Here is a 25,282-nt window from a genome sequence, read left to right as displayed (position 1 = left end):
TTACAAAGAAGCTTCCATTAGAAAAAAATGATTCACTAAATTTTATTATTTCCAAAAAAGTCTCATTATAGATTCCAAGGTATACTTAATGATGAAACTTTAATCTTCTCTGTTTTACAATGCCAAATGGGTACTCAGAAAATCTGAAAAGAAAGAGGTAAAAATGAAAGCATTTAGATGTTCTAGAGTGAATACAACTCACTTGGACTTTCAAGTACTACTGAAGTAAAAAGTAGCATGATACTACCCTTGCCTTTAATATCAAATTCAAACATCTACAATCACAGTAAAGATAATGAAAACACATTTATCTAATCTATTTATTACTTTAAGCTATTTTCTTTTGTATCAAACTAGCTTTCTGTTGAGAATACCTAATTCTTATTCGGATACAAATATTAATTCATTTCCAATTCATTATATCAATTAGTATGCCAATTTACATGTCTTATATTCTTGAACACATTCACAACATACTGGGTGCTGTGGTTTAAAAGTTGTGTACCACCCAAAAGTCATGTATTAAAACTTAATCCCCAATATGACAGTAGTATGAGGTGAGGCCTTTATAATGGATTAATGCCATTGTAAAAGAGGCCTCAGAAAGCTGCCTCGCTCTCTCACTCTCCTTCCCTTCCACCTTCTGTCATGTGAGAATGCAGTAACAAGGTGCCATCAATGAGGTATGGCATGTCACCAGACTCTGAACCTACCAGCACCTTGATCTTGGACTTCTCAGCCTCCAGAACAGGGAGAAATATAAATCTCTACTATCTGTAATTTAGCCAGTGTGTGGTATTGTTATAACAGCATAAATGGACTGACACATTGTCAGTCTTACACTGCTTATACGATTACAGAAGCCAGTTAACTTCAATCAAGTATATGTCCATAGACTACTCACACAGCTGGCTATAGGTGCAGTGACATGGAACCCTGATGAAAAATAATGTTAGAAAGACACAGCAGAACAAATTCATCTCTTCTTCCCCAAGTATAATTTAAAGTGTAGTCCTTAGTGATAGTAAATCAGTACTGGTACTATAAATACTGAGACTGGCAAATATTCTTCAGTATGTATTTGGCATACAGCATCATTTCAAATCACATTTCTCTCTTACACATTTTCTCTGTGTTAGGAACATAAAAAGTTTTTCAAATGTAGCAAACTTAAGAAGCAAAAATGGTAACATTCATTAGCTAATGTTAGCAAACCCAGATCTTCTGCCAAGGCTTCAATCACCAACTACAAATACCAATGGAGATTTATATCCTTCTGGCAACTGCGCATCATGAGAGTCCTTTTTTGCCTTTTATAAAGTATAGTGCTTCAGAGCATATCAGAAAGCAAACAGCACCCAGTATCACTGTTATATATCTTGTTTCTGTTACTAATCTCATGGTTTGTGAGAGATTGATTTTAAGATGGTCTTTCTCACTCTCCCAGATTCAAGCCTTTCCGTGCTCCCTTTTCTATAAACTCCTAGGTAAGAATATATTTGGATATACACTGTTCTCTCCTTTCTGCTTTAGATTAAGTACATAGAACATATTTTAGACCCTATATACTGCCTTCTCCTTAGAATGTAACCCTAGAATAACGAGCCTAAGGTTCCTTTAAAAATGTTCTCTACCAAACTACAAACAACTGCTCAAGGAAATCAGAGAGGACATAAACAAATGGCAAAACACTGCATGCTCACAGACAGGAATAATCAATTATCATGAAAACGGCCACACTGCCCAAAGTAATTTATAAATTCAATGCTATTCCCATTAAACTACCATTGACATTCTTCACAGAATTAGAAAAAACTACTTTAAAATTCATATGGAACCAAAAAAGAGTCTGTATAGCCAAGACAATCCTAAGCAAAAAGAACAAAGACAGAGGCATCACGCTACCCAACTTCAAACTACACTACAAGGCTAAAGTAACCAAAACAGCATGGTACTGGTACAGAAACAGACACACAGACCAGTAAGACAGAATAGAGATCTCAGAAATAAGACCACATATCTAGAACCATCTGCTCTTCGGCAAGGATTCCCTATTTAATAAATCGTGCTGGGAAAACTGGCGAGCTACATGCAAAAAATTGAACCTGGACCCCTTCCTTACACCCTATACAAAAATTAACTCAAGATGGATTAAAGACTTAAATGTAAAACTCCAAACTATGAAAACCCTAGAAGAAAATCTAGGCAACACCATTCAGAACACAGACAAGGAGAAAGATTTCATAACAAAAACATCAAAAGCAATTTCAACAAAAGCAAAAATTGACAAATGGGATCTAATTAAACTAAAGAGCTTTTGCACAGCAAAAGAAACTACCATCAGAGTGAACCAACAACCTACAGAATGGGATAACATTTTCACTATCTATCCATCTGACAAAGGTCTAAATCCAGAATTTACAAGGAACTACAAACAAATTTACAAGAAAAAAGAACCTCATTTAAAAGGGGGCAAAGGACGTAAACACGTACTTCTCAAAAGAAGACACGCGGCCAATGAACAGGAAAAAAAGCTCAACATCACTGATCATTAGAGAAATGCAAATACAAACCACAATGAGATACTATCTCATGCCAGTCAGAATGGTGATTACTAAAAAGCCAAGAAACAACAGATGCTGGCAAGGCTGCGGAGAAATAGGAACACTTTTACACTGTTGGTGGGAATGTGAATTAGTTCAACTGTTGTGGAAGACAGTGTGCCAATTCCTCAAAGATCTGGAACCAGAAATATCATTTGACCCAGGAATCCCATTACTGGGTATATACCCAAAGGAATATAAGTCATTCTATTATAAAGATACATGCATGAGTATGTTCACTGCAGCACTATTCACAATAGAAAGACATGGAACCAAATGCCCATCAATGACAGACTGGAAATGTGGTAGATACACACCATGGAATACTATGCAGCCATAAAAAGGAATGAGATCATGTCCTTTGTAGGGACATGGATGGAGCTGGAAGCCATTATCCTCAGCAAACTATCACAGGAACAGCAGTCCAAACACTGCATGTTCTCACTTATAAGTGGGAGCTGAACAAAGAAAACACATGGACACGGGCAGGGGAACACCACACACTGGGGTCTATAGAGGGAATTATGGGGAGGGAGAACATCAGGATAAACAGCTAATGCACGTGGGGCTTAATACCTAGATGATGTATTGATAGGTGCAGCAAACTACCATGGCACACATTTACCTATATAACAAACCTGCATGCCCTGCACATGTATTCCAGAACTTAAAATAATTTTTTTAAAAAGTTCTCTTCCTATACTGAATACCCCAATTTATATTATATTATATTATATTATATTATATTATATTATATTATATCATATTAATTTACTTATTATTTTCTTCTAACCTGCATTTTCCATCATATCACAGTGACTGGCCCAAGTCTTAAAAGCACTTTGATCAGCTAGTACCCACAATCCAAGAAATGCTGGCCTATAAAGCTTCAGGAGAAACAAAGCATTTGTAAATATTTCACAAAATTTTTAAAATAAGATTTAATATGTAATCAATATTTCTAAAACTATTAATATTTTACATTTTTTAATTTGTACTAAGTCTTTGAAATCTGCTATGTTTTTTAAATGTACAGCACATCTCAGTTTAGACTAGCTTCATTTCAAATGCTCAACAGCCATGTGGAAGAGTGACTACTGTATTAAACAGTACAAGTTTAAGCAGATTCTTCTGTAAGGCTAAGAGTACAGTATTCCCTGGATTCTTTTACCTTTAACAGGATTCTTCTATAGCTTTAATTTTTAAGGGGCAGCTTGGTTCAATATAAAATTCTTATTCCTTCAGTTACCTGAAAATACTGCCCCACTATTGAATTCTGTATTGCTCTGTGGAAGTCTGATACCAATCTTTCTTTCCTTTTTTTTTTTGAGACTGAGTCTCGCTCTACTGCCCAGGCTGTAGTGCAGTCACGCAATCTCTGCTCACTGTAACTTCCGTCTCCTGGGCTCAAGCAATTCTCATGCCTCAGCCTCCCACGTAGCTAGGATTACAGGCATGCACAACCACACTCAGCTAATTTTTGTATTTTTAGTAGAGGTCCTTTGCCATATTGGCCAGGCTGGTCTCGAACTCCTGTCCTCAAGTGATCCGCCCACCTTGGCCTCCCAAAGTGCTGGGATTACAGGTGTGGGTCACCATGCCCAGCCTTTCTTTCCTTTGTAAATAATATTTTTGCATGGAGGTCTTGAGGATTTTTTCCTCTGTATTTGTTTTCATCTTTAAAGTCTAAAGGTTTTCCTACACTATGTCTTTCAGTTGACTGTTTCAGATCAATGTTCACAAGTATATGGTGGGCCCTCTCAATAAACAGATTCTGGTCTTCCTTTACTTTCAGAAAGCTTATACTTCTAAATACTATCTCTGTTTCACAATTTTGTTTTCCTTCTTATGAATTCCAATTGCATGTATGTTGGATCTTTTTGACTATCTTCTGTATTATCTTTTCTCTGATCCTTTGTCTTCTCATTTGTCTGTTTGCATCTCTTTCCCCAATGCCCCTTATTAAATTTTCAATCACCTCTATTCTTCCTTGGGTACCCTGAAATTTAGTCTTAATTTTTCATTATTTTTTCTCATTTTCTTCAATTTCTTCTGGTCAACTCTAATTTCACATCTTCCTGGTGTTTACTTTGGTTCTAAGTTTCTGAATTTATAACTTGAAGGTTTCTTCTGTTCGTATCTGCAAAGGCTTATTTAAGAATATTTAACATGGGTCATAGTGTTCTGTTAATGATAACTGCCTCACAGATGACTTAGACTGAAAAATTTTAATAGCTAAAATGTTTTGATTCTTATTTTCTGCTTTCTTTTTTGTTGCACCTATGTATGTACCTTATCTGAAATTTCCTATTCAGTGTATAATTTTTTATTTTCCTTGACTAGTAATAAAAATTGAATGCAGTAAAGGCAACAGTTTGGGATAAATACCCAGGATTTTTAGTTCAAATGCTCCCTCTTCTGAACAGAGGCCAAAGTGGGGTGATTAGTGTGTCTTCTGATTTTGTGGTTTCCTTATTTCTACAGAACACTTCATTTCTCCCTCTTGCTTCTTTCTTTTCATCACCAAGTATATAAAGGTGAACAACTCCATCCCCAAAGTGGTGCTTTCTTGACCTGTCACCTGGAATCCCATGTACTTTTGAGTAGCCAATGTTAGAATCTAATCTAAGACCAGATCATACTATTTTCCTACTACGGCAGGAATTTTTCCTTCTAAAGGTAATTTTCATTGTGTGCTATTACCCTTGGGCTCCTGGTTCCCCATTTCCCTCTCCTCTTGTCCATGTGGTCTCTGCAGTCGTAACTCTCCCTGCAGTGGTCTCTGAAGCTGAGTAGGCTAAATTTGGATATTTATTTATCTCCATAATAATCTGAAGTCTGTCTCCTAGTTATGCTGAAGACACAGAATATTGTTAGTTGGTTTTATCTCTTCGTGGATCTGTGTGGACTTTTAGAGAATGCATGGAAAGATACAGATTTAGGAGGCCATCACCATCCTATGGCAATCCAGGAGTCTCAACTCATCAGGAATTGTCAATGTCTTTTTAGTTGACACTTTAGTTGAGAATCCCCTATATTCTTCAAATACTATCTTTATTTGGTAAAAACTGAATCTTCAGTAGTTCATAAGGAGCACCAGTGCTAAGTCCTCAGGGACAATGAACACAATCACTAAAAGAGGCATATAATATGAAAAAATGTAAAGGAGGTAAAAAAAAAACCCAATGAATTCCGTTCACAAAAGAAATACATTACTTCTGTGGAACATTTGATAACTCTAGATAAAAAGGTAAAAATCTATTCAAGATACTACTATGAAAGAATAAAATAATAATTTTTCATCTCTACTAAAACAGCAGGAGTATGTTCAGAGATTGCAAACACTGGAAAAAAAAAAAAAAAACAGTTGATAATAAGAAGTCTCTTATTTAGGAAGTAACTTTGCTACCTGAAAGTAAGTCTGTTCAAAAATAGTAAATGCATAAAGCTGACTAAAGCAAATGACAACAAAAGTTTTTACTGCTGGAGAAGACTCATGGAGTAATCTAGATTAACACCTTATGTACATAAAGGCATACCTCAGAGATATTGTGAGTTTGGTTTCAAATCACTTCAATAAAGTGAATATCCCTATAAAACAAATCACACCATTTGTTTTTTGTTGTTTCCCAGTAGATATAAATGTTATGTTTACAGGCTGGGCATGGTGGCTCATGCCTGTAATCCCAACACTTTGGGAGGCTGAGGCAGGTGGGTCACCTGAGGTCAGGAGTTTAAGACCAGCCTGGCCAACATGGGGAAGCCCCATCTCTACTAAAAATACAAAAAATTAGCCAGGTGTGGTGGTGGGCATCTGTAATCTCAGCTACTCAGGAGGCAGAGGCAGGAGAATCATTTGAATGTGGGAGGAGGAGGTTGCAGTGAGCCAAGATCATGCCACTGCACTCCAGCCTGGGTGACATAGCAAGACTCTGTCTCAAAAAAAAAAAAGTTACGTTTACACTGTACTGTAGTCTACTGAGTGTGCAAGAGCATTATGTCTAAAGAAACAGTATACACAGCTTGCTTTAAAAATATTTTATTGCTAAAAAATGATAGCAATCATCTGAGCCTTTAGTAAGTCTTATCTTTTTGCTGCTGGAGGGTCTTTCCTCAATGCTGAAGGTTGCTGACTAACCACCACCTAATCAGGGTGCTGGTTGCTGATGGTTAGGGTGGCTATGCCACCTTCTTAAAATAAGACCAAGTTTATCATCCTGATTGACTCTTCCTTTCACAAAAGACACCAGTAGCATGCAATGCTGTTCGATAGCATTTCACCTATAGAACTTCTTTAAAGCCCGAAGTCAATTCTTTCAAACCCTGTCAACATTTTATCAACTAAGTTTATGTAATATTCTAAATTCTTCATGTCATTTCAATGTTCACAGCATCTTCACCAGGAGCAGATTCCATCTCAAAAAACCACTTTCAAGGCCGGGCAGGGAGGCTCACGCCTGTAATTCCAGCACTTTGGGAGGCAGAGGCGGGTTGATCACAAGGTCAGAAGTTTCGAGACCAACCTGGCCAATACGGTGAAACCCCATCTCTACTAAAAATACAAAAATTAGCCAGGCATGATGGCCCATGCCTTTAGTCCCAGCTGCTCAGGAGGCTGAAGCAAAAGAATCACTTGAACCCGGGAGGCGGAGGTTGCACTGAGCTGAGATTGTGTCACTGCATTCCAGCCTGGGCGACAGAGCGAGACTCCGTCTCAAAACAAAACAAAACAAAAAAACAAAAAACAAAAAGAACAAAACAAAAAAACACTTTCTTTTCTCATCTATAAGAAGTGACTCCTCATCTGCTCAAGTTTTATCGTGAGATTACAGCAATTCGGTCACATCTTGAAGTGCCACTTCTAATTCTAGTTTTCCTGCTGTTTCTACCACATCTGCAGTTACTTCATCCACTGGTTTTGAACTACTCAAAGTCATCCATAAGAGAGGGAATTAACTTGTTCCAAACTCCTGTTAATGTTGATATTTTCATGCTACTATAAAGACGCGTGCACATGTATGTTTATTGCGGCACTGTTCACAACAGCAAAGACTTGGAACCAACCCAAATGTCCATCAATGATAGACTGCATTAAGAAAATGTGGCACATATACGCTATGGAATACTATGCAGTCATAAAAAAGGATGAGTTCATCTCCTTTGCAGGGATATGAATGAAGCTGGAAATCATCATTCTGAGCAAACTATCACAAGGACAGAAAACCAAGCACCACATGTTCTCACTCACAGGTGGGAACTGAACAATGAGAACACTTGGACACAGGGTGGGGAACATCACACATGGGGGCCTATCGTGGGGTGGGCTGCTGGCAGGGGGACAGCATTAGGAGAAATACCTAATGTAAATGACAAGTTAATGGGTGCAGTACACCAACATGGCACATGTATACCTATGTAACAAACCTGCATGTTGTGTACATGTACTCTAGAACTTAAAGTATAATAAAAAAAAAAAAGTTGATATTTTGACCTCCTCCCATGAATCACGAATATTCTTAATGGCATCTAGAATGGTGAATCCTTCCCAGAATGTTTTCAATTTAGTTTGCCAAAATCCACCAGAGAAACCACTATCTATGGCACCTACAGCCTTATGATATGTATAATAAGACTTTGAAATTATTCCTTCATCCATGGATGTTGTGTTAACAGGCACAAAAATAAGATTTATCTCCATGTACATCTCTGTCAGAGCTCTTGGGTGACCAGGTGCATTGTCAATGAGCTGTAATATTTTGAAAGGGATCTTTTTTTCTGAGCAGTATGTCTCAACAGTAGGCTTAAAACATTCAGTAAACCATGATGTAAATAGATGTGCTGTCATCCAGGCTTTGTTGTTCCATCTTCAGAGAACAGCAGAGAAATTTAACATCATTCTTAAGGGCCCTAGGATTTTCAGAATGGTAAATGAATGCTGGCTTCAACTTAAAATCACTAGCTGCATTAGCCCCTAACAAGAGAGTCAGCCTGTTCTTTCAAGCCAGGCATTGACCTCTCCACCCTAGTTATAAAAGTCCTAGGTGGCATCTCTTTCAGTATGAAGCTGTTCCATCTATACCGAAAATCTGTTGTTTAGAAAAGCCTCCTTCATCAGTGATCTTAGTTAGATCTGGTGGGTAACTTGCTTCAGCTTCTCCATCAGCAGCTGCTGCTTCATCTTTCACTTTTAGTGTTGTGAAGATGACTTCTTTCCTTAAACCTCATGAACCAACCTCTGCTAGCATTCAACTTTTCTTACGCAGTTTCCTCACCTCTCAGCTTTCTCAGAACTGAAGACAATCAGAGCCCTGCTCTGGATTAGGACATGGCTTAAGGGAATGTTGTGGCTAGTATGACCTTCTAAACAGATCACTCAAACTTTCTTCCTATCAGCAATAAGGCTGCTTTGATTTCTTATCATTTATGTATTCAGTGGAGTGGCACTTTTAATTTCCTTCAAGAACTTTTCCTTTGCATTCACAACTTGGCTAACTGGCTCAAGAAGCCTAGCTTTTGGCCTATCTTTGCTTTCAACATGCCTTTCTCAATAAGCTTAATCATTTCTAGCTTGTGATATAAAGTGAGAGAGATGTGACTCTTTCTTTCACTGGAACACTTACAGGCCACTGTAGGATTATTAATTGGCCTAAATTAAACATTGTGTCTCATGGAATAGGGAGGCCTGAGGAGAGGAATAGAGATGGGGAGTAGGGGATACGGCATAGCTAGTTGGTGGGGCAGTCAGACAGACACATTTATCAATGAAGTTTACCATCATATATGGGCATGGTTAACGGCACCCCAAAACAATCACAATAGTAACATCAAAGATCACTGATCACAGATTACCAAAGTAGATATAATAATAATGTCTGAAACATTGTAAGAATTACCATAATGTGACACAGAGACACAAAGTAAACACATGCTGTTGGAAAAATGGCACTGAAAGACTTGTTCAACTCAGGGTTGCCATAAACCTTCAATTTGTAAAAAACACAGTATTTCTGAAGCTCAATAAAGTAAAGCACAATAAAATGAAGTGTGCCTATAATTATGTATGCTTAGGATTGTAGCCTAGAAGGGAGCCAAAAATCAATACAACAAATGAAATAAAGAATAAGGGCTAGCAAATTACCTTAGGGCTAGAAAATAAACCAAGAATTCAACATGTGAGTGAATATTATGATAGAAAGTTAGAGATGTGGAACTAGACATTAAATGTTTTTCTTCTTTGAAGACAAGTAAACACACAGTATCTCACAGAGTTGTTCTATAAAAAATAAACAATTACATGACTCTCATATGAAATGGGAATTGCCATCAAGCAAGAAACTAAGTTAAAGACAAAAAAAAAAAAAGAGAACGAGGCAGGGGAAGACAGCTTACTTCTTCAGGAAGAGAGTTTAAAGCTGTATGGCATCACTTTATGGTCCCCCTGGCAACACAAAACGGTCCTCATCCACAAAATGGAATAAAATGAATAGAATTTGTATTACAAATAGGTTAATTTTTCTTGCCTTTGGGACTTTAATAGTTTCTCTTGCAAGATGATTTAGATGCCACATTTTCCAAAGACAACTCCTGTCTTAATGTTTAGGGATGAAAATAGGTGGTCTATTGTTTTACATTTCCAAATAAGCATAAAATAGAGTAACCAAACTACAATCAAATATGCATTTACTGAGAATCTTCTAACTATAATCTGAATCAAAAGAGACCAAAATAAACAGAAGCTGATTTATTGGCTGGTAGCCTTCACATATTTACCAAAAACATTTTAAAACTGAGATCTGATGTATTTATATGAGTGAATGAATGACTTTATATTAATTTAGATCAGAGATTTACACAAAATGTTTGAACAAAATGTTTTCAGAAAATCTAGTAAGTATTCAAAACTTCTTGTCTCTTAAGATAGACACATACACTATAAATGTTAGAGAGAAATACTGCCAATGGTAAAAACAAAAAACCACTCTAAAGCCATACATCAAAGTAAAAATTCTAATTTCAGATTACAGTCATTCGTAACATGCAATTCAAATGCACTAAATTCACACAGTGTAAAACTTTCAAAAGCATTATTTTGTTCCTTTCAGAGATAACCTTTCCAATAACAGGGTAGTAGACTATAAAATCAAATTTTGTTTATATTTCCATTACACACATTACCATCTTATATTTGTACAGAATGGAGAAATCTTTCTTTCCTGATCAGGTGCAATTGTGGTGGAAATTGTGTTATTTTTAGTTAAAACACCTGACACTTTTAAGGAAGAAATATGAAACTAGAAGCTCTCTGTGTTTTTGCTGTTGTTGTTTAAAAAAGCAAGTACAGATTCTTCTAAGTTAAATGTTTTATAATTTTACATTTAGGAAGACAGAAGTAGCAGTGGCTCAATCACCTTATTCAAGGAAGAACTGTAGAAAATTTATATCTCACTAATATATTTTACTTTTTCTTGTTAAAAAGCTATATGCTAACTTTATAAAGTATGCTAAAAAATGCCTATAAAAATACATAGATCACTTTATAGTTCAAGAAAAAAGGCTTATCTGCTTTAATAAATATTTGGATCTATTTTAAAGAAAAAACAAACATTTAAAACACAATGTTAAAACCTAGCTTCTTGGAACAATTTCACGTTACATGAACTCAGCAAAAAGCTTCACTTTACTCAGATTACAATTTTGTACTTTGTAAAATCAAATCCAAACTCTGACTTCTTCCAGAGCAAGGCAAATAAGCTTATTAATCTGTTACTTCATCCTTTAAATGGTGATAATAATACCTACCTCATGGGACTATAAGAAAGATTAGATAGTGGCTATAATCCCCAGCCCAGTGCTTAACATACAGTAAGTGATCCAATGACGGGCGTAACTCTTAAATCAAAGACTGAACATCTGCATGAACTCCTTCTTCCAAAGTCCAATTCTTTTTTGTCAGTAGTCTTAGGCATGAGGACATTTATAAATTTTGTTTCAGATTGTTAACAAGACATTCCTTTTGTTCCCTTTCTGGGACGTCATTAAATTGGTGAGAGTTTATTGTTTTAATACCTTGTGGTTACGTGGCCTTAACATTTTGTGATATACAATTTCAAGACCATTTTCAACAAAAGGTACAGTGAATAAGCCCGCAATGGGCTTATTCTAATCTAAGCTAATTTAATCTAATAATTATGAATTTCTCAGTGTTTCTTAAATCTGTTCTTTTAAAAATTATAAACTTTTTACTCCCTTTTTTCTTCATTTCCCTTCAACTTCATCTCTGTCTTCTAGTTTCTCTAGGAGACAAATGGGCAACCTCTAAAGATGACCAAGAATATGACCCTAAAGCAAACAGTCTATTTAAAAGTTTACTGTCTAACAGAGAAAAAAAGTGTCGTTGAAAATAGACAAAGGTTATAATAAAAAACTGCTCAAAAAAATATACCCGAGATACTCAATTTACTTAGGCTAATTACATTACTGTGTAAAGCTGCCTATTACAGGCACATGTAAAAAAAAATTAGGTCATCGTGCAGTTCTTTCCAGTTTTTAGACCAGTGCTATCCATAAGAATTTTCTGTGATCATGGGAATATTTTATATCTGTGATTCCCAAGAGGGTGGTTATCTGCCAAATACAGCTACTGAGAAGTAAGACTAAGGAACTTACTTTTAAATTTTATTTACTTGCATTAAATTTAAATAGCCACATGTGTCTACTAAAATGGATAGCAGTCTTAGACATTCTGCCTTCCTGTCTTTTTTCTTTACCATTTTGAGCCTTACCCAGATGCTCTTATTGAACTCCTTGTTTCAAATCCCTTCCTGTTATCTCTAAGATTAAACAGCATGACAGTTATAACCTCAAAATAATGACTGAAAAATAATTTTAAAAGCTAGCTCTTAAATGTGCTTTTTTGATGAAAAGTACTGCAATTATTTTAGATTTTTCTAATCAAGATTTACTAAAAAATAAAAAACACATACATCAACAAGTGTTGAAACCTTACAATTAAAACCTTAACAATATATACTTTCCCCTTGATTCTTTGTCAGCTACATAATTAGTTTCAGGATAGGACAAGAGCATAATTAAAAACAAGTACAGAACAAACCACAGCACAACCAAGTAGAATTAACATAACAAATGAAAATCACTCTATACTGATCTATTAATGGTGATAATACAGAAATTAGTGCATAGAAATAGGATAAATAAAATGCAATACAAAGTGTTAGTCAATGAAGAATTGTACAGTTTCTATCTCTAGCATTATTTATCACATTAGAGATGAAATCTTACCCCAATTTCAAAAGATTTTTGATGACTACTAATGGCTCCTTCCAAATTTATCTATGCATACATATGATTTTAAGGTACAATTAAATATAAGATCCCATAAAATGTTAAGTGTTTTAAGCTCCCCCTCTGTTTCTCCTCTCTATCCCTCCCCACTCTCCCGACATATAAAACGGTCTATTTTTAAAGCACAGACGTAGGTGTTAAGAAAAACAACTACGATGCTTGACTGTTAGAAATGAAACAATGGCCTCTCTCTGGGACTGGTATTAATGTCATCACTACCCATCAATTCCTCCTTTCTTTGCCTATCAACTTGTCTTTGAGGATCTTGTGGGGGCGTGGAGGGTAAGTAGGAGGGTAGAACATGTAAAATAATCTCAGTATTCAGGGACATGATTCAAAAGAATTCAAGTTATATGAATACAAAGTTATGTGCTTAACTACATACCAGTTTCTGAATGACTACTGATTTGATTTTCCTCTTTGGAATTTGAGTAAACATAATGAAACTTACTATTTTGAGCCAGGGCTTGAAGCAGACAATCCAAGCATCCTTCTAAACTATCCTCAGTCCTGTCAACAGCTGTTATCTTCAGCTTCTTCAAGGTATCACTGAGACTATCTGCTTAAAGAAAAAAAAAAGAAAAATCAGAAACTCACCAACCTTATGACCACCATATGTTACATGATAAAAGGATAAACAGGTACCACTAAACTGGAGAGCTTCCTATAATAGCAAATTAACCTCCACATACATTCCAAAATGGCATTAGACTGTACTATCAAAAACAAATTTTAAATACACTCTGTTCACTTAACTCAGATATGAAATACTGATTCTGTTAGGTGTAAGATACCAGGAATATTCCAAAGATTATCAATGAACATCTTTTTTCCATATTCTTATAACTTATTGAGCTTGTTCAGGAAAGCATCTACGGCCTAGAAAAATTAAATGTTCACAAAAAAATTATATAGTTTTGCAAACATTTTATTTCATTGTTCACTTCCTCTGTTGTACATTAAAGACATAAAAAAAGTTTTAGAAAAATTTCAAAATAATATGAATAATATGAAAAATTCCAAATAATACAAACTGTGATAACTACAAAACTTACACTGTCATTTAAAAAATACTTTACATCAAAGTACTGTTTTAAGCCCTAACATGCATATTTTGGATTATAAAGCTATGTTTTCTTCCTAAATTATATGTGAATTCCTCTAGATCACAGATTCTCAAAACCTCTTTACACTATTAAAAGTTATTGAGAATCCCAAAGAGCTCTTGTTTATATTATTGCTATAAACATTTAACATATTAAAAAATCAAAACTGAAACTTCTTTCAATTTATTTAGTAATTTACTGTAACAATTATAAACCTATTGCATATTAAGATAACTAGCATTTTAATGAAAAAAATACTATTTCCTAACAAAAAAATTTAGCAAGAAGAATGGCATTGTTTTTGTTTTGTTTTGTTTTTAATATACTTTAAGTTCTGGCTTACATGTGCAGAACATACAGTTTTGTTACATAGGTATACATGTGCCATGGTGGTTTGCCATACCCATCCACCTGTCACTTACATAAGGCATTGTTTTACATTTTTAGAAATTTCATCCAGGCTCAGTGGCTCATGCCTGTAATCCCATCACTTGGGGAGGCCAAGGTACAAGGATCACTTCAGGCCAGGAGTTTGATACCAGCCTGGGCAACAAAGTGAGTCCTCGTCTCTAAGAAAAATAAAAATAAAAAAATTAACTGCATATGGTGGCACGTGCCTGTATTCCCAGCTACTCAGGAGGCTGTAGTGGGAGGATCACTTAAACCTATGGAGTTTGAGTCTACAGTAAGTTAGGATTGCTCCACTGCACTCTAGCCTGGGCGGCAGAGCAAGACCCTATCTCTTTTAAAAAAAAAAAAAAAAAAGGAAAAAAAAAAGAAATCTCCATAATGTGGTTTAACAGAAGATAACTGGACTCTCGTATCTACTTCTGTATTCAATCTTGGTTAATGTGCTGTTTTGGTTTGAATAAATGAAGAAAATTTAGTCTCAATATATACGTAGTCATCAGAAAACAGGTGAGTATTTTAACAGCCTTTTCAGATAATTGCAGATATTCATTGATAAACTAAAACTGGACACCTGGTTCCTTAAATGTTAGTTGCCCTGCTAAGCCGAAACAATATGAAAGTTTCCATTCTCCAGAAGAGGAAAGATTTATCTGATTTATCTGATTAAGGCTGAGAAGGACTACTGAACATGTAGAGCTCAACCCCTTCTGCATTCCTGTTCTTTCAGAAGGAACAAGAATTTTCTGTTCTACACCTGTGGCTGTTTAGGTGTATCAGTGACAAAATGAGTAAATATGGATAATTCAGCAGTAAGTTGTAAGTAATTCCATTATGAGTCCACAAATAGAGGCCTTAACTCTAGACTTTATCAATTTCAAAGCAGGTATTTTAAATTGTAGCAGACGACTCATCTGCTTATATCTCCAGTGGTTCTAAACTTGGGTGAGAAACAGAAGATATTATTTTTGTATTCCTTCAAACCATGACAGTAAATTTCAGGACCAAATCCTTAGCATCCAAATTACTTTTTGTGTAATTTCAGAGACCTGTATTTTATATTTCCTTAAAAACATTGAAATTGTTCTAATGAAAATTTGTCAGCCTCTGGCTGGTAATGAGGCAGTAAGCAGACATAGAAATGGAGAAGTATTAACAAATAAAATTAAATTTTTTCTTAAAACAATTCCTTTCCTATATATCAACATATGGTCTAGCTTGTCTTGTGAAATATGTGACATCTTCAAAGGGTTAAAGCAAAGTTGACTTGGTCATTAATTTTGAGTCTCCCACTTCTTACCCACTCAACCACTCCTTAAAACCTGATCTAACCAAGTCCTCTAAAAGCCTATCAAAATTACTCTGTCAAAGGTCTTAAATGATACCTTGACAAAGCCAATGAATTTTTCTCAGTCCTCTTATTTGATATCTCTGTAGCAACAGACTGTTTTTCCATCTCTGAAACACCTCTTAACTTAGAAACATCAGTCTCAACACTTGTTTCTGGTCTTCTTCAATAGATCTTCCTTCTCCATCTGCCCCTTTAAAATTAGTGTACCCCAGTTGTGCACACAGCCTCTTCTCTTCCTGAATAATATATGCATGCCCTTCATAATATTAGGATGGTATGCTCTTTCCTTCTGTCCTTCCTTCTTTTATCCAGTTGGACAGACCACTTGCTTTATATTCCTATCAACATAAAGAACTGTCACATTTTAGGCCTTGTTACATTTGGATAAAACCTGATGCAACTTGTGGTAACTGTGAACAGCTAACCATCATTCCTCACATTTCTCAAAAGTACCTGTTAAAGACAGACAGCTATACTTTTCCACTAAAACCTTCAAACTTTGCCAAGCCTTTTTATTCTTTTATCTTAGGCACCAGAGGCTCTTTATACTCCAATCTCTCTCTTCTACAAACCAGAAACAAATTATTTACTGGTCTGTAATTACTTGCTGCAACGGAATAGTTTTCATAACACCTAAATTTTTAGCTATCACTTCCTCTCTTTTCTTAACATCAATCTAAGAAAAACTAATGAGGAAAGTGAGGCTGTTTTAATATTTAAATAATTTGACCATAAAAGTACTTAAGATCATCACCATCATCAAAGAATATACTTTACTGTGAAGAAAGGATGGTCCCAAAGAACCAATCTCAAGACAGTGTCATCTTAAACTAGGAAGTCGTGAAATTCTTTATGTTATTTGTGGTGGCATTTTTCAGTTTATCTTCCTCACAATATTATTCAGAAATGGTAGCTTTATTTTCAAGGTTACTGGATCTAAAACATTGTACTTTTAAATGTTAATGAATTCTATCACTTTACTATATGCTAGTAGGTACATACACGGGTATATAGATAGATACATGTTTGTTATCTTTGGACAATTATACCATTGTTGATGATAAAACCGACAGGAGACAAGTACATAAGAACTGCTAACTGAGCTTATAAAGGTTCAAGACATTTTTACCTCACTTCAAATGTCACTCAATTTTTTTCTGTATTTATAATTTTCACACAACTATCTAGTAACAAAGCTTTACTTTAAAAGCATCATTATCCACATCAAATCTAAAAAACAAAATTATGTCTGTGCTAATGTGGTTTTCAAGTACCTAGAATACAGCCAAAGCGTGAATGGAAGAATTTCAAGTTTATCTCAAAATGAATGGCATTAAGTCAATTTGGAGCACCTGGCTTAGCAGCTGGAAATAATAGCAATCTCTCTTGAATATTATATTTTACTTACCTAAAGGGCTTAGTATCTGACAGAATAAAGATACTTTTAAAAGCTTGTTTAACGAAGTAGGAATAGTAGTTTCTGTTAGCATGTCAAGTGGAAAGATCTGTGTTTAAAAATTATAATATTTTCAGTTTTACTATGTTGTATTTCAGCTTCCTACTTTTCTTTTCTTTTCTTTCTTTTTTTTTTTTTCTGTTTACCAGAGCTGGTCCTAAACCAATTAGAAACTTTTACAACTCACATTATGTCCTCATCTCCCATTACTTTCTCACACATCATGTATGTCAGTCCCACTACATTACTGGCTTTTTCCCAAGCATACCTCCATTTTTACAATTTTGAGAATTAAATTCTTTTCTAAAATTCCTTTCTGTGCATTTTCCACATATAGCATGGCTACTTACTTGACAAAGTCAAATAATATGCCAAGTCTTACACGAAGCTTTCTGTATTCCTGCAGTCAGAGGAACCTTCCTTTTCTGGGCTCCCATATTTTGTTTATACCTTGATAAACATGAAATTTTCTATTTTTATATAGATTCTTTAATGTCAAATTTATTCCAACATATTTTAGAATTTTGTCATTGCTGAGAATTAAATAAGCTGTCCCATTTTCATGGGTAGGTGACATATCTACAGTAAAAAAAGGGCTACCTTGTCTAATTATCACATATTCAGTCACCATTCAAATTATCTTATTTCTTAGCAAGCTAAAAAAGTTTAAGTACAAAAATCATGCCTATTGATCTTGGAACATATCCCCTGTGGATAAAGGGAGACTACTGTATTATAATCTAATTCTCCAGTTATTCCCCATTTCACTGACTTCTAATGATATGAAATAAAAATCATGCCTCTCTTCATTGTTACTGCTGCTACAGATGCTTGCTGTTAAGATATAAACTAGAAAAAAAATTAAGAAAACTGAGAGCTTAGAAAAAGTATTTAAAGTTTAATCATTTATCACTATCTTCATAATTATTACTTGGTCCCAATAAAATTGAAAATCAAAAAGAATATGAAGCTAATGTGAATGGGCTACTTTGATAAATTAGTTTCCACGATGAAGTTCTACAGAAGCAAGATCTAACAGGAATGTACCTAAATACTAAATATGTTTTGTGAATACACATTATGTACACATGATCTGAAAAAGAAATACCTGAGCAAAAAAGTAACTGTTCAGGGTGCATGTGCGCAATATTTCAAAGGCAATTCATGCAGTACTTGGAAAATTAAAAATATTTCTAATATTTGTAGAGAAACAAAAGAGCTAAAAACTATTCTATTTAATGAAAACTCCAAACTAAATTTCATAAATGTTACATACCTAACTTCTACCTTAATTCATTAATTTATTACTTTAACATGTGGTCATACCTATTCATACACATCGGTTTTGCACCCAGTATGACTCTCCAGGTTCCAATGATAATGTAACTCTGTGCCTATTCACCAGTTACGCACACATCTATCCACTAGATATATCTCTTTCATTCTAGGTTAACTATAATTAATTATAAAATTTCATAAAATATAAGGGCTTATATGAATGTAATCAACCTGTCCTATGTGTGAGTTAAGCAGTTTGAACTCTACACCAAGTGGTTAAATCCCAAACTTCACTTCATCAATACGCTTGTAATCTATTTATGAGATTATTTTTGTAGAATTTTATACAGTTCTATTTTTTCTGTATTTTTCATTTTGCTAGTTTTATAGTTCTAGGTAAATAAAACCCTATCTATATAGTTCTACTATTAGACTGAAAATTCCTCTAGGACAGGAAATTAATTATTCACTATAGGACAGGAAATTTCACTATAGTGAAAATTTAGTAAATCCTGAAAACCTACATTACTTTTGAGTTACTTGCACTTGCATGTTTTCTTAGAAATTATGACACAGTCTAAAGAAATAGTTTTATTAAAACAGGCTATACTAAAAACAGTGACTTTATTTCCCTCTAAGTCATCTTCTCTAATTATTTTAGAAATGTGATAATAATTTTCTGAGCTGTCATTTTTCATTCTTTTTTCTTTATTTATTTAGACAAAGTTTCACTCATGTTGCCCAGGCTGAAGTGTAATGGCACGATCTTGGCTCACTGCAACCTCCACCTCCTGGGTTCAAGGGATTCTTCTGCCTCAGCGCCCCCTAGTAGCTGGGATTACACGCACCCGCCACCACGCTCAGCTAATTTTTTGTATTTTTAGCAGAGACGGGGTTTCACCATGTTGACCAGGCTGGTCTTGAACTCCTGACCTCAAGTGAACCGCTTGCGTAGGCCTCCCAAAGTACTGGGATTATAGGCGTGAGCCACTGCGCCCGGCCTCGTTCATTCTTAAATGGAATTAAAAATCTATTTTAGTCTGAACTAGAAACACTCTAGTCTTACTTATTATGTTTGATTAGAGGATGAAGAGTCTGACAGATGATCTTCACATCTACAATATTAAACTATAATAAACAAGAGCAAAATACAATTTGTAAAATTTTATTTCACGCAATACCTAAAGACCTTTTCCTATAAAGTTCAAGAATTATGTCTGTATGTGATTAGGCTCTCTCTGTGACACACATACATTGTGTCTGTATGTGACAGGCCTACAATGCTTTGGTTCCTGGCACTCACAGTAATAAATTTTTTTTTTTTTTTGAGACAGGGTCTCACTCTGTCACCTAGGCTGGAGTGCAGTGGCACAATAATGGCTCACTGCAACCTTAACCTCCTGGGCTTAAGCGATCCTCCCACCTCAGCAAACTGAATAGCTGGGGCCACAGGTGCTGACTACCAAGCCCAGCTAATTTTATTTTTTCGGACAGTCTTTCTATGTTTCCCAGGCTGGTCTCGACTTCCTGAGCTCAAGCCATCCTCCTGCCTCAGCTACCCAACGTGCTAGGATTATAGGCATGAGCACACCATGCCCAGCCATGGCAACCATCTTAATAAAAAGTGCCCATTATTATAATTATTATATTATTTTAGGAAATCATAATATGTACTACATAACAGAAATCCCTTGATAATTTTATGACAGAGCTATAATTTTATTCAACTGTGATCAACCTAGAAAATCCACTGTCTTCTAAGAAGTGACAGGAAAGATATGACTCAAAACAACTGCCAAATATACTACTGATGACGCTAATATTTTACATTAACATTAAATTAGTATCAGGGATAACAATTTTCAGTTGGAGAGATCAGTACAGATATTCCTTTTTTCCTACAAAGTTTTATTAGGCTCCTGTGTTAATAAAAATACTAAACTTTTGTGGAAACTATTCTTATTAATTTAAAAGTACTAATTGACATTTTTCATTAGCCAAACTGGTAAAAAAAATTATCATAAAGCTATGTTAAAACCCACAGCACTCTTTAAACATATGTATTTCTTTCCTGGCTGCTAGAACAGTCAATTAATATCTCTTCAAGACAATTAATGTCAGAACAAAGAACAAGTAGAGAAACCAAATTTCTCTAGGCAAACTTCTTTTTAGGCTATTTCTTTTGAAATGAAAGAAAAGCTCAGTTAACATTTATTCAGCAGGTAGTTCCTACTTTGATAAATTTTAACAGCAATCTATTGCTCACTGAGAAAATATATCTTTTAAGTTTCATAACTGTTTCAGCTACTGTTTTTATATAACAAACCACCCCAAATTTACTGGCATAAAACAAAAGCCATTTTATTATGCTCATAGATTCTGTGAACCAGGAATCACAAAGGGCTAGTCTCTACTTCACAAAATCCAAGGCCTCGATGCAGAGACTCAAAGGCTAGGGGTGACTGGGAGTGACTCAATGGCTGAAGGTGGCATGATGTGAATCATCTAACAGTTCATTCACTCACATGGCTGGTGACTGGCATGAAAGGATTCGAAGACTAGTGTATCTGATCTGAAATCTGATACCCGAGACTTGGGACCTTCCTACAAGGCTTAGCTTCCTGACAAAGCAGCCGCCAGGTACTCGGATTTCTCAGGGCTCCAAGCAGGCTGGTATTCCAACAATCAGAGTGGAAGCAGCATTGCCTTTTATGACCTAAGCTAGGAAAGTCACATGCTGTGCATTCTACTTGTTACATAAGTGTGCTCAGATTCAATAGGAGAATTAGACCCCAACTCTTAATGAGCGGTAGCAAGTTTTAAAAAAATAGGTGGGGCAAGAGACATTGTTGTGATCATCTTCCGAAAATATAATTGGCTACCATAACTTAATATTCACCACATGGTTTGGTTAAAATAGTACAATAAACAGCATTATATTCTTTGATTGGTTTTAGCTCTGAATACAAGATAAGGTTTTCTAAAAACGATTATATTTTTAGCTTTGGAAACAGAAATTCAAAATTACATGGGGTTGAAAAACTACTCTGTATTATTTAATGTGTTCAGTACCCGGGTGATGGGATCATTTGTATCCTAAACCTCAGCATCATGCAATTTATCCAGGTAACAAACCTGCATATGTGCCGCCTGAGTTTAAAATAAAATTTAGGGGAAAAAAACCTACAGATAACATTATTTTTAAAAATTATATGGATATCACTTTATGTACTATTTCCAACTCCCTTGTGAAACAGACATTATTATCTGACTGTAATAAGAAAGCTGAATTCAGAAGCTGAATAACTTGCCCAGAATAAATGCCAAAGTTCAGATAAATCCAGATATACGTGTGCCTGCAAGCACAGGCTCTTCCTTCTGTATAGGTAGTTGAACTTTGCTCAGTTAAATGAAAGTTACACAGATATTGTGCTAATCAGAACTGTGCGAAGGACTGTCTGTACCTTCTTTTATATAGATGTAAGCTCTTCAAAAATGAATTTATAATCCAAACACGTTAGCTAGTTGTACTAGGTAACAACCGTCTATGTATCTGAATATGTGACTAAAAAAAAAAAAATCACAATGAAAGGTACCAGGAAGCAGTCTGAATAGTATCTCAAGGGTAGTACAGTGCTGAATACACACTTTAGCTTTCAGTAAGTGTTTTACTGAATAAATAATAAATTCTAGAAAAAAGTTCCAGATCATTTTAAGTAATGAGTACTTATACACGTCCAAGAAGCCGTACTAGGTGCTGAAAAGGTAAATATAATCTGTCCTCTTATTTAAATTCTTAGGGCTCTGTGTTTTCTTTTGACAATCTAAATTATGTCCTTTTTTATCATTCATTTTCTATTATTCTTTATCTACTAGAGTTTAAGCATTTCAAAACCAGAAAATATGACTACTTGCACTACTTACTTTGTCACTGTTTATTATGCCTAATATGGTAGTCTTACGTTGCTGATTTGACTGACAGTGCTTTGTACACAACAAAGCCAGAAATATGACACACTGGACAGTTTTTATTAGAGCTTAAGACCACACCACCATTCCTAGAAATGCATTTCTGCAACTAAAGGAAAACCGTCAGTTCATACAATTTTTTCTTTGCTTTAACTGTATTTCTGACACCAAATATAGCTTATAATATTAAAAACAAATCAACACTTTTATTTCTCTGAATCATAACTACATCAATGTAAGTTTTGCGATTTTGTAATGATCCGTTTCATCTTTCATGAAGTTACTTGAACAATCTTCAAATGGGGATAATATTCAGAAGAGTTAAAAAATTGTTTTTAAAATCTGACAAATTTCTTGTGAAAAAATATCTTTCATGGCACGTGTTTCTCACAGCTCTGAAGGCATTTTTTTTTTAAAGTTCAATTCCTAGAACAAAATCACAACAAACTCTCAGACCACAGTGCAATCAAACTACAACTCAGGATTAAGAAACTCACTCAAAACCACACAACTACATAGAAACTGAACAATGTGCTCCTGAATGACTACTAGGTAAATCAAAAAAATGAAGGCAGAGATAAAGATGTTCTCTGAAACCAATGAGAACAAAGACACAACATACCAGAACCTCTGGGACACATTTAAAGCAGTGTGTAGAGGGAAATATATAGCACTAAATGCTCACAAGAGAAAGCAGGAAACATCTAAAATCAACATTCTAACATCACAGTTAAAAGAACTAGAGAAGCAAAGGCAAACACATTCAAAAGCTAGCAGAAGGCAAGAAATAACTATTCAAAAGCTAGCAGAAGGCAAGAAATAACTAAGATCAGAGCAGAATTGACGGACATAGAGACACAAAAAACCCTACAAAAAAATCAATGAATCCATAGGCTGGTTTTTTGAAAAGATCAACAAAATTGATAGAACGCTAGCAAGACTAATAAGAAAAGAGAGCAGAATCAAACAGACGCAATAAAAAATGATGAAGGGGATATCACCACCGATCTCACAGAAATATAAACTACCATCAGAGTGTACTCTAAACACCTCTAGGCAAATAAACTAGAAAATCTAGAAGAAATGGATAAATTCCTGTACACATACACCCTCCCAAGACTAAACCAGGAAGAAGTTGAATCTCTGAATAGACCACTAACAGGCTCTGAAATTTAGGCAATAATTAATAGCCTACCAACCAAAAGAGGCCCAAGACCAGACGGATTCACAGCCGAATTCTACCAGAGGTACAAAGACAAGCTGGTACCATTCCTTCTGAAACTATTCCAATGAACAGAAAAAGAGGGAATCCTCCCTAACTCATTTTTTGAGGCCAGCATCATTCTTATACCAAAGCCTGACAGAGACACAACAAAAAAAAGAGTTTTAGACCGATATCCCTGACGAACATTGATGCAAAAATCCTCAATAAAATACTGGCAAACTGAATCCAGCAGCACATCAAAAAGCTTATCCACCATGATCAAGTGGGCTTCATCCCTGGGATGCAAGACTGGTTCAACATACGCAAATCAATAAACGTAATTGATCACATAAACATAACCAAAGACAAAAACCACATGATTATCTCAATAGATACAGAAAATGCCTTCGACCAAATTCAACACCCCTTCATGCTAAAAACTCTCAATAAACTAGGTATTGATGGAACGTATCTCAAAATAGTAAAAGCTATTTATGACAAACCCACAGCCAATATCATACTGAATGGGCAAAAACTGGAAGCATTCCCTTTGAAAAACAGCACAAGACAGGGATGCCCTCTCTCACCACTCCTATTCAACATTGTGTTGGAAGTTCTGGCTAGGACAATCAGGCAAGAGAAAGAAATCAAGGGTATTCAGTTAGGAAAAGAAGGAGGCAAATTGTCCCTGTTTGCAGATGACATGATTGTATATTTAGAAAACCCCATCGTCTCAGCCCAAAATCTCCTTAAGCTGATAAGCAACCTCAGCAAAGTCTCAGGATACAAAATTAATGTGCAAAAATCACAAGCATTCCTATACACCAATAATAGACAAACAGAGAGCCAAATCATGAGTGAACTACCATTCACCATTGCTACAAAGAGAATAAAATACCTAGGAATCCAACTTACGAGGATATGAAGAACCTCTTCAAGGAGAACTACAAACCACTGCTCAACAAAATAAAAGAGGACACAGACAAATCTAAGAACATTCTATGCTCATGGATAGGAAGAATCAATATCATGAAAACGGCCATACTGCCCAAGGTAATTTATAGATTCAATGCCATCTCCATCAGGCTACCAATGAATTTCTTCACAGAATTGGAAAAAACCACTTTAAAGTTCATATGTAACCAAAAAAGAGCCCACACTGCCAAGACAACCCTCAGCAAAAAGAACAAAGCTGGTGGCATCACACTACCTGACTTCAAACTACGCTACAAGGTTACAGTAACCAAAACAGCATGGTACTGGTACCAAACCAGAGAGACAAACCAATGGAACAGAACAGAGGCCTCAGAAGTAACACCACACATGTACAACCATCTGATCTTTGACAAACCTGACAAAAACAAGAAATGGGGAAAGGATTCCCTATTTAATAAATGGTGCTCGGAAAACTGGCTGGTCATGTGTAGAAAACTGAAACTGGATCCCTTCCTTACACCTTATACAAAAATTAATTCAAGATGGATCAAAGACTTAAATGTTAGACCCAAAACCATAAAAACTCTAGAAGAAAACCTAGGTAATACC

General features: G+C 35.3%; 1 protein-coding gene across 6 annotated transcripts in view; it reads right to left on the bottom strand.

Annotated features, from left to right (window-relative positions):
* The window catches only part of RAP1GDS1 (RAP1, GTP-GDP dissociation stimulator 1), a 172,957-nt gene that overhangs the window by 128,537 nt on the left and 19,138 nt on the right, over nt 1-25,282 (bottom strand). For 4 of the 6 annotated variants that reach the window (XM_011932961.1, XM_011932979.1, XM_011932987.1 and 1 more), the window contains exon 2: nt 13,417-13,527. In XM_011932961.1, coding sequence (XP_011788351.1) covers nt 13,417-13,527 — 111 coding nt within the window. The remainder of the gene's footprint in view (nt 1-13,416; nt 13,528-25,282) is intronic. The other 2 variants (XM_011932970.1, XM_011932998.1) reach the window with 1 other exon arrangement.

Source organism: Colobus angolensis, unplaced genomic scaffold, assembly GCF_000951035.1.
Source record: "Colobus angolensis palliatus isolate OR3802 unplaced genomic scaffold, Cang.pa_1.0 Scaffold123, whole genome shotgun sequence".
Classification (NCBI taxonomy): Eukaryota; Metazoa; Chordata; class Mammalia; order Primates; family Cercopithecidae; genus Colobus; species Colobus angolensis.
The sequence above is the reverse complement of the archived record's forward strand: the minus strand, read 5'-3'. Positions and strand labels throughout refer to the sequence as shown.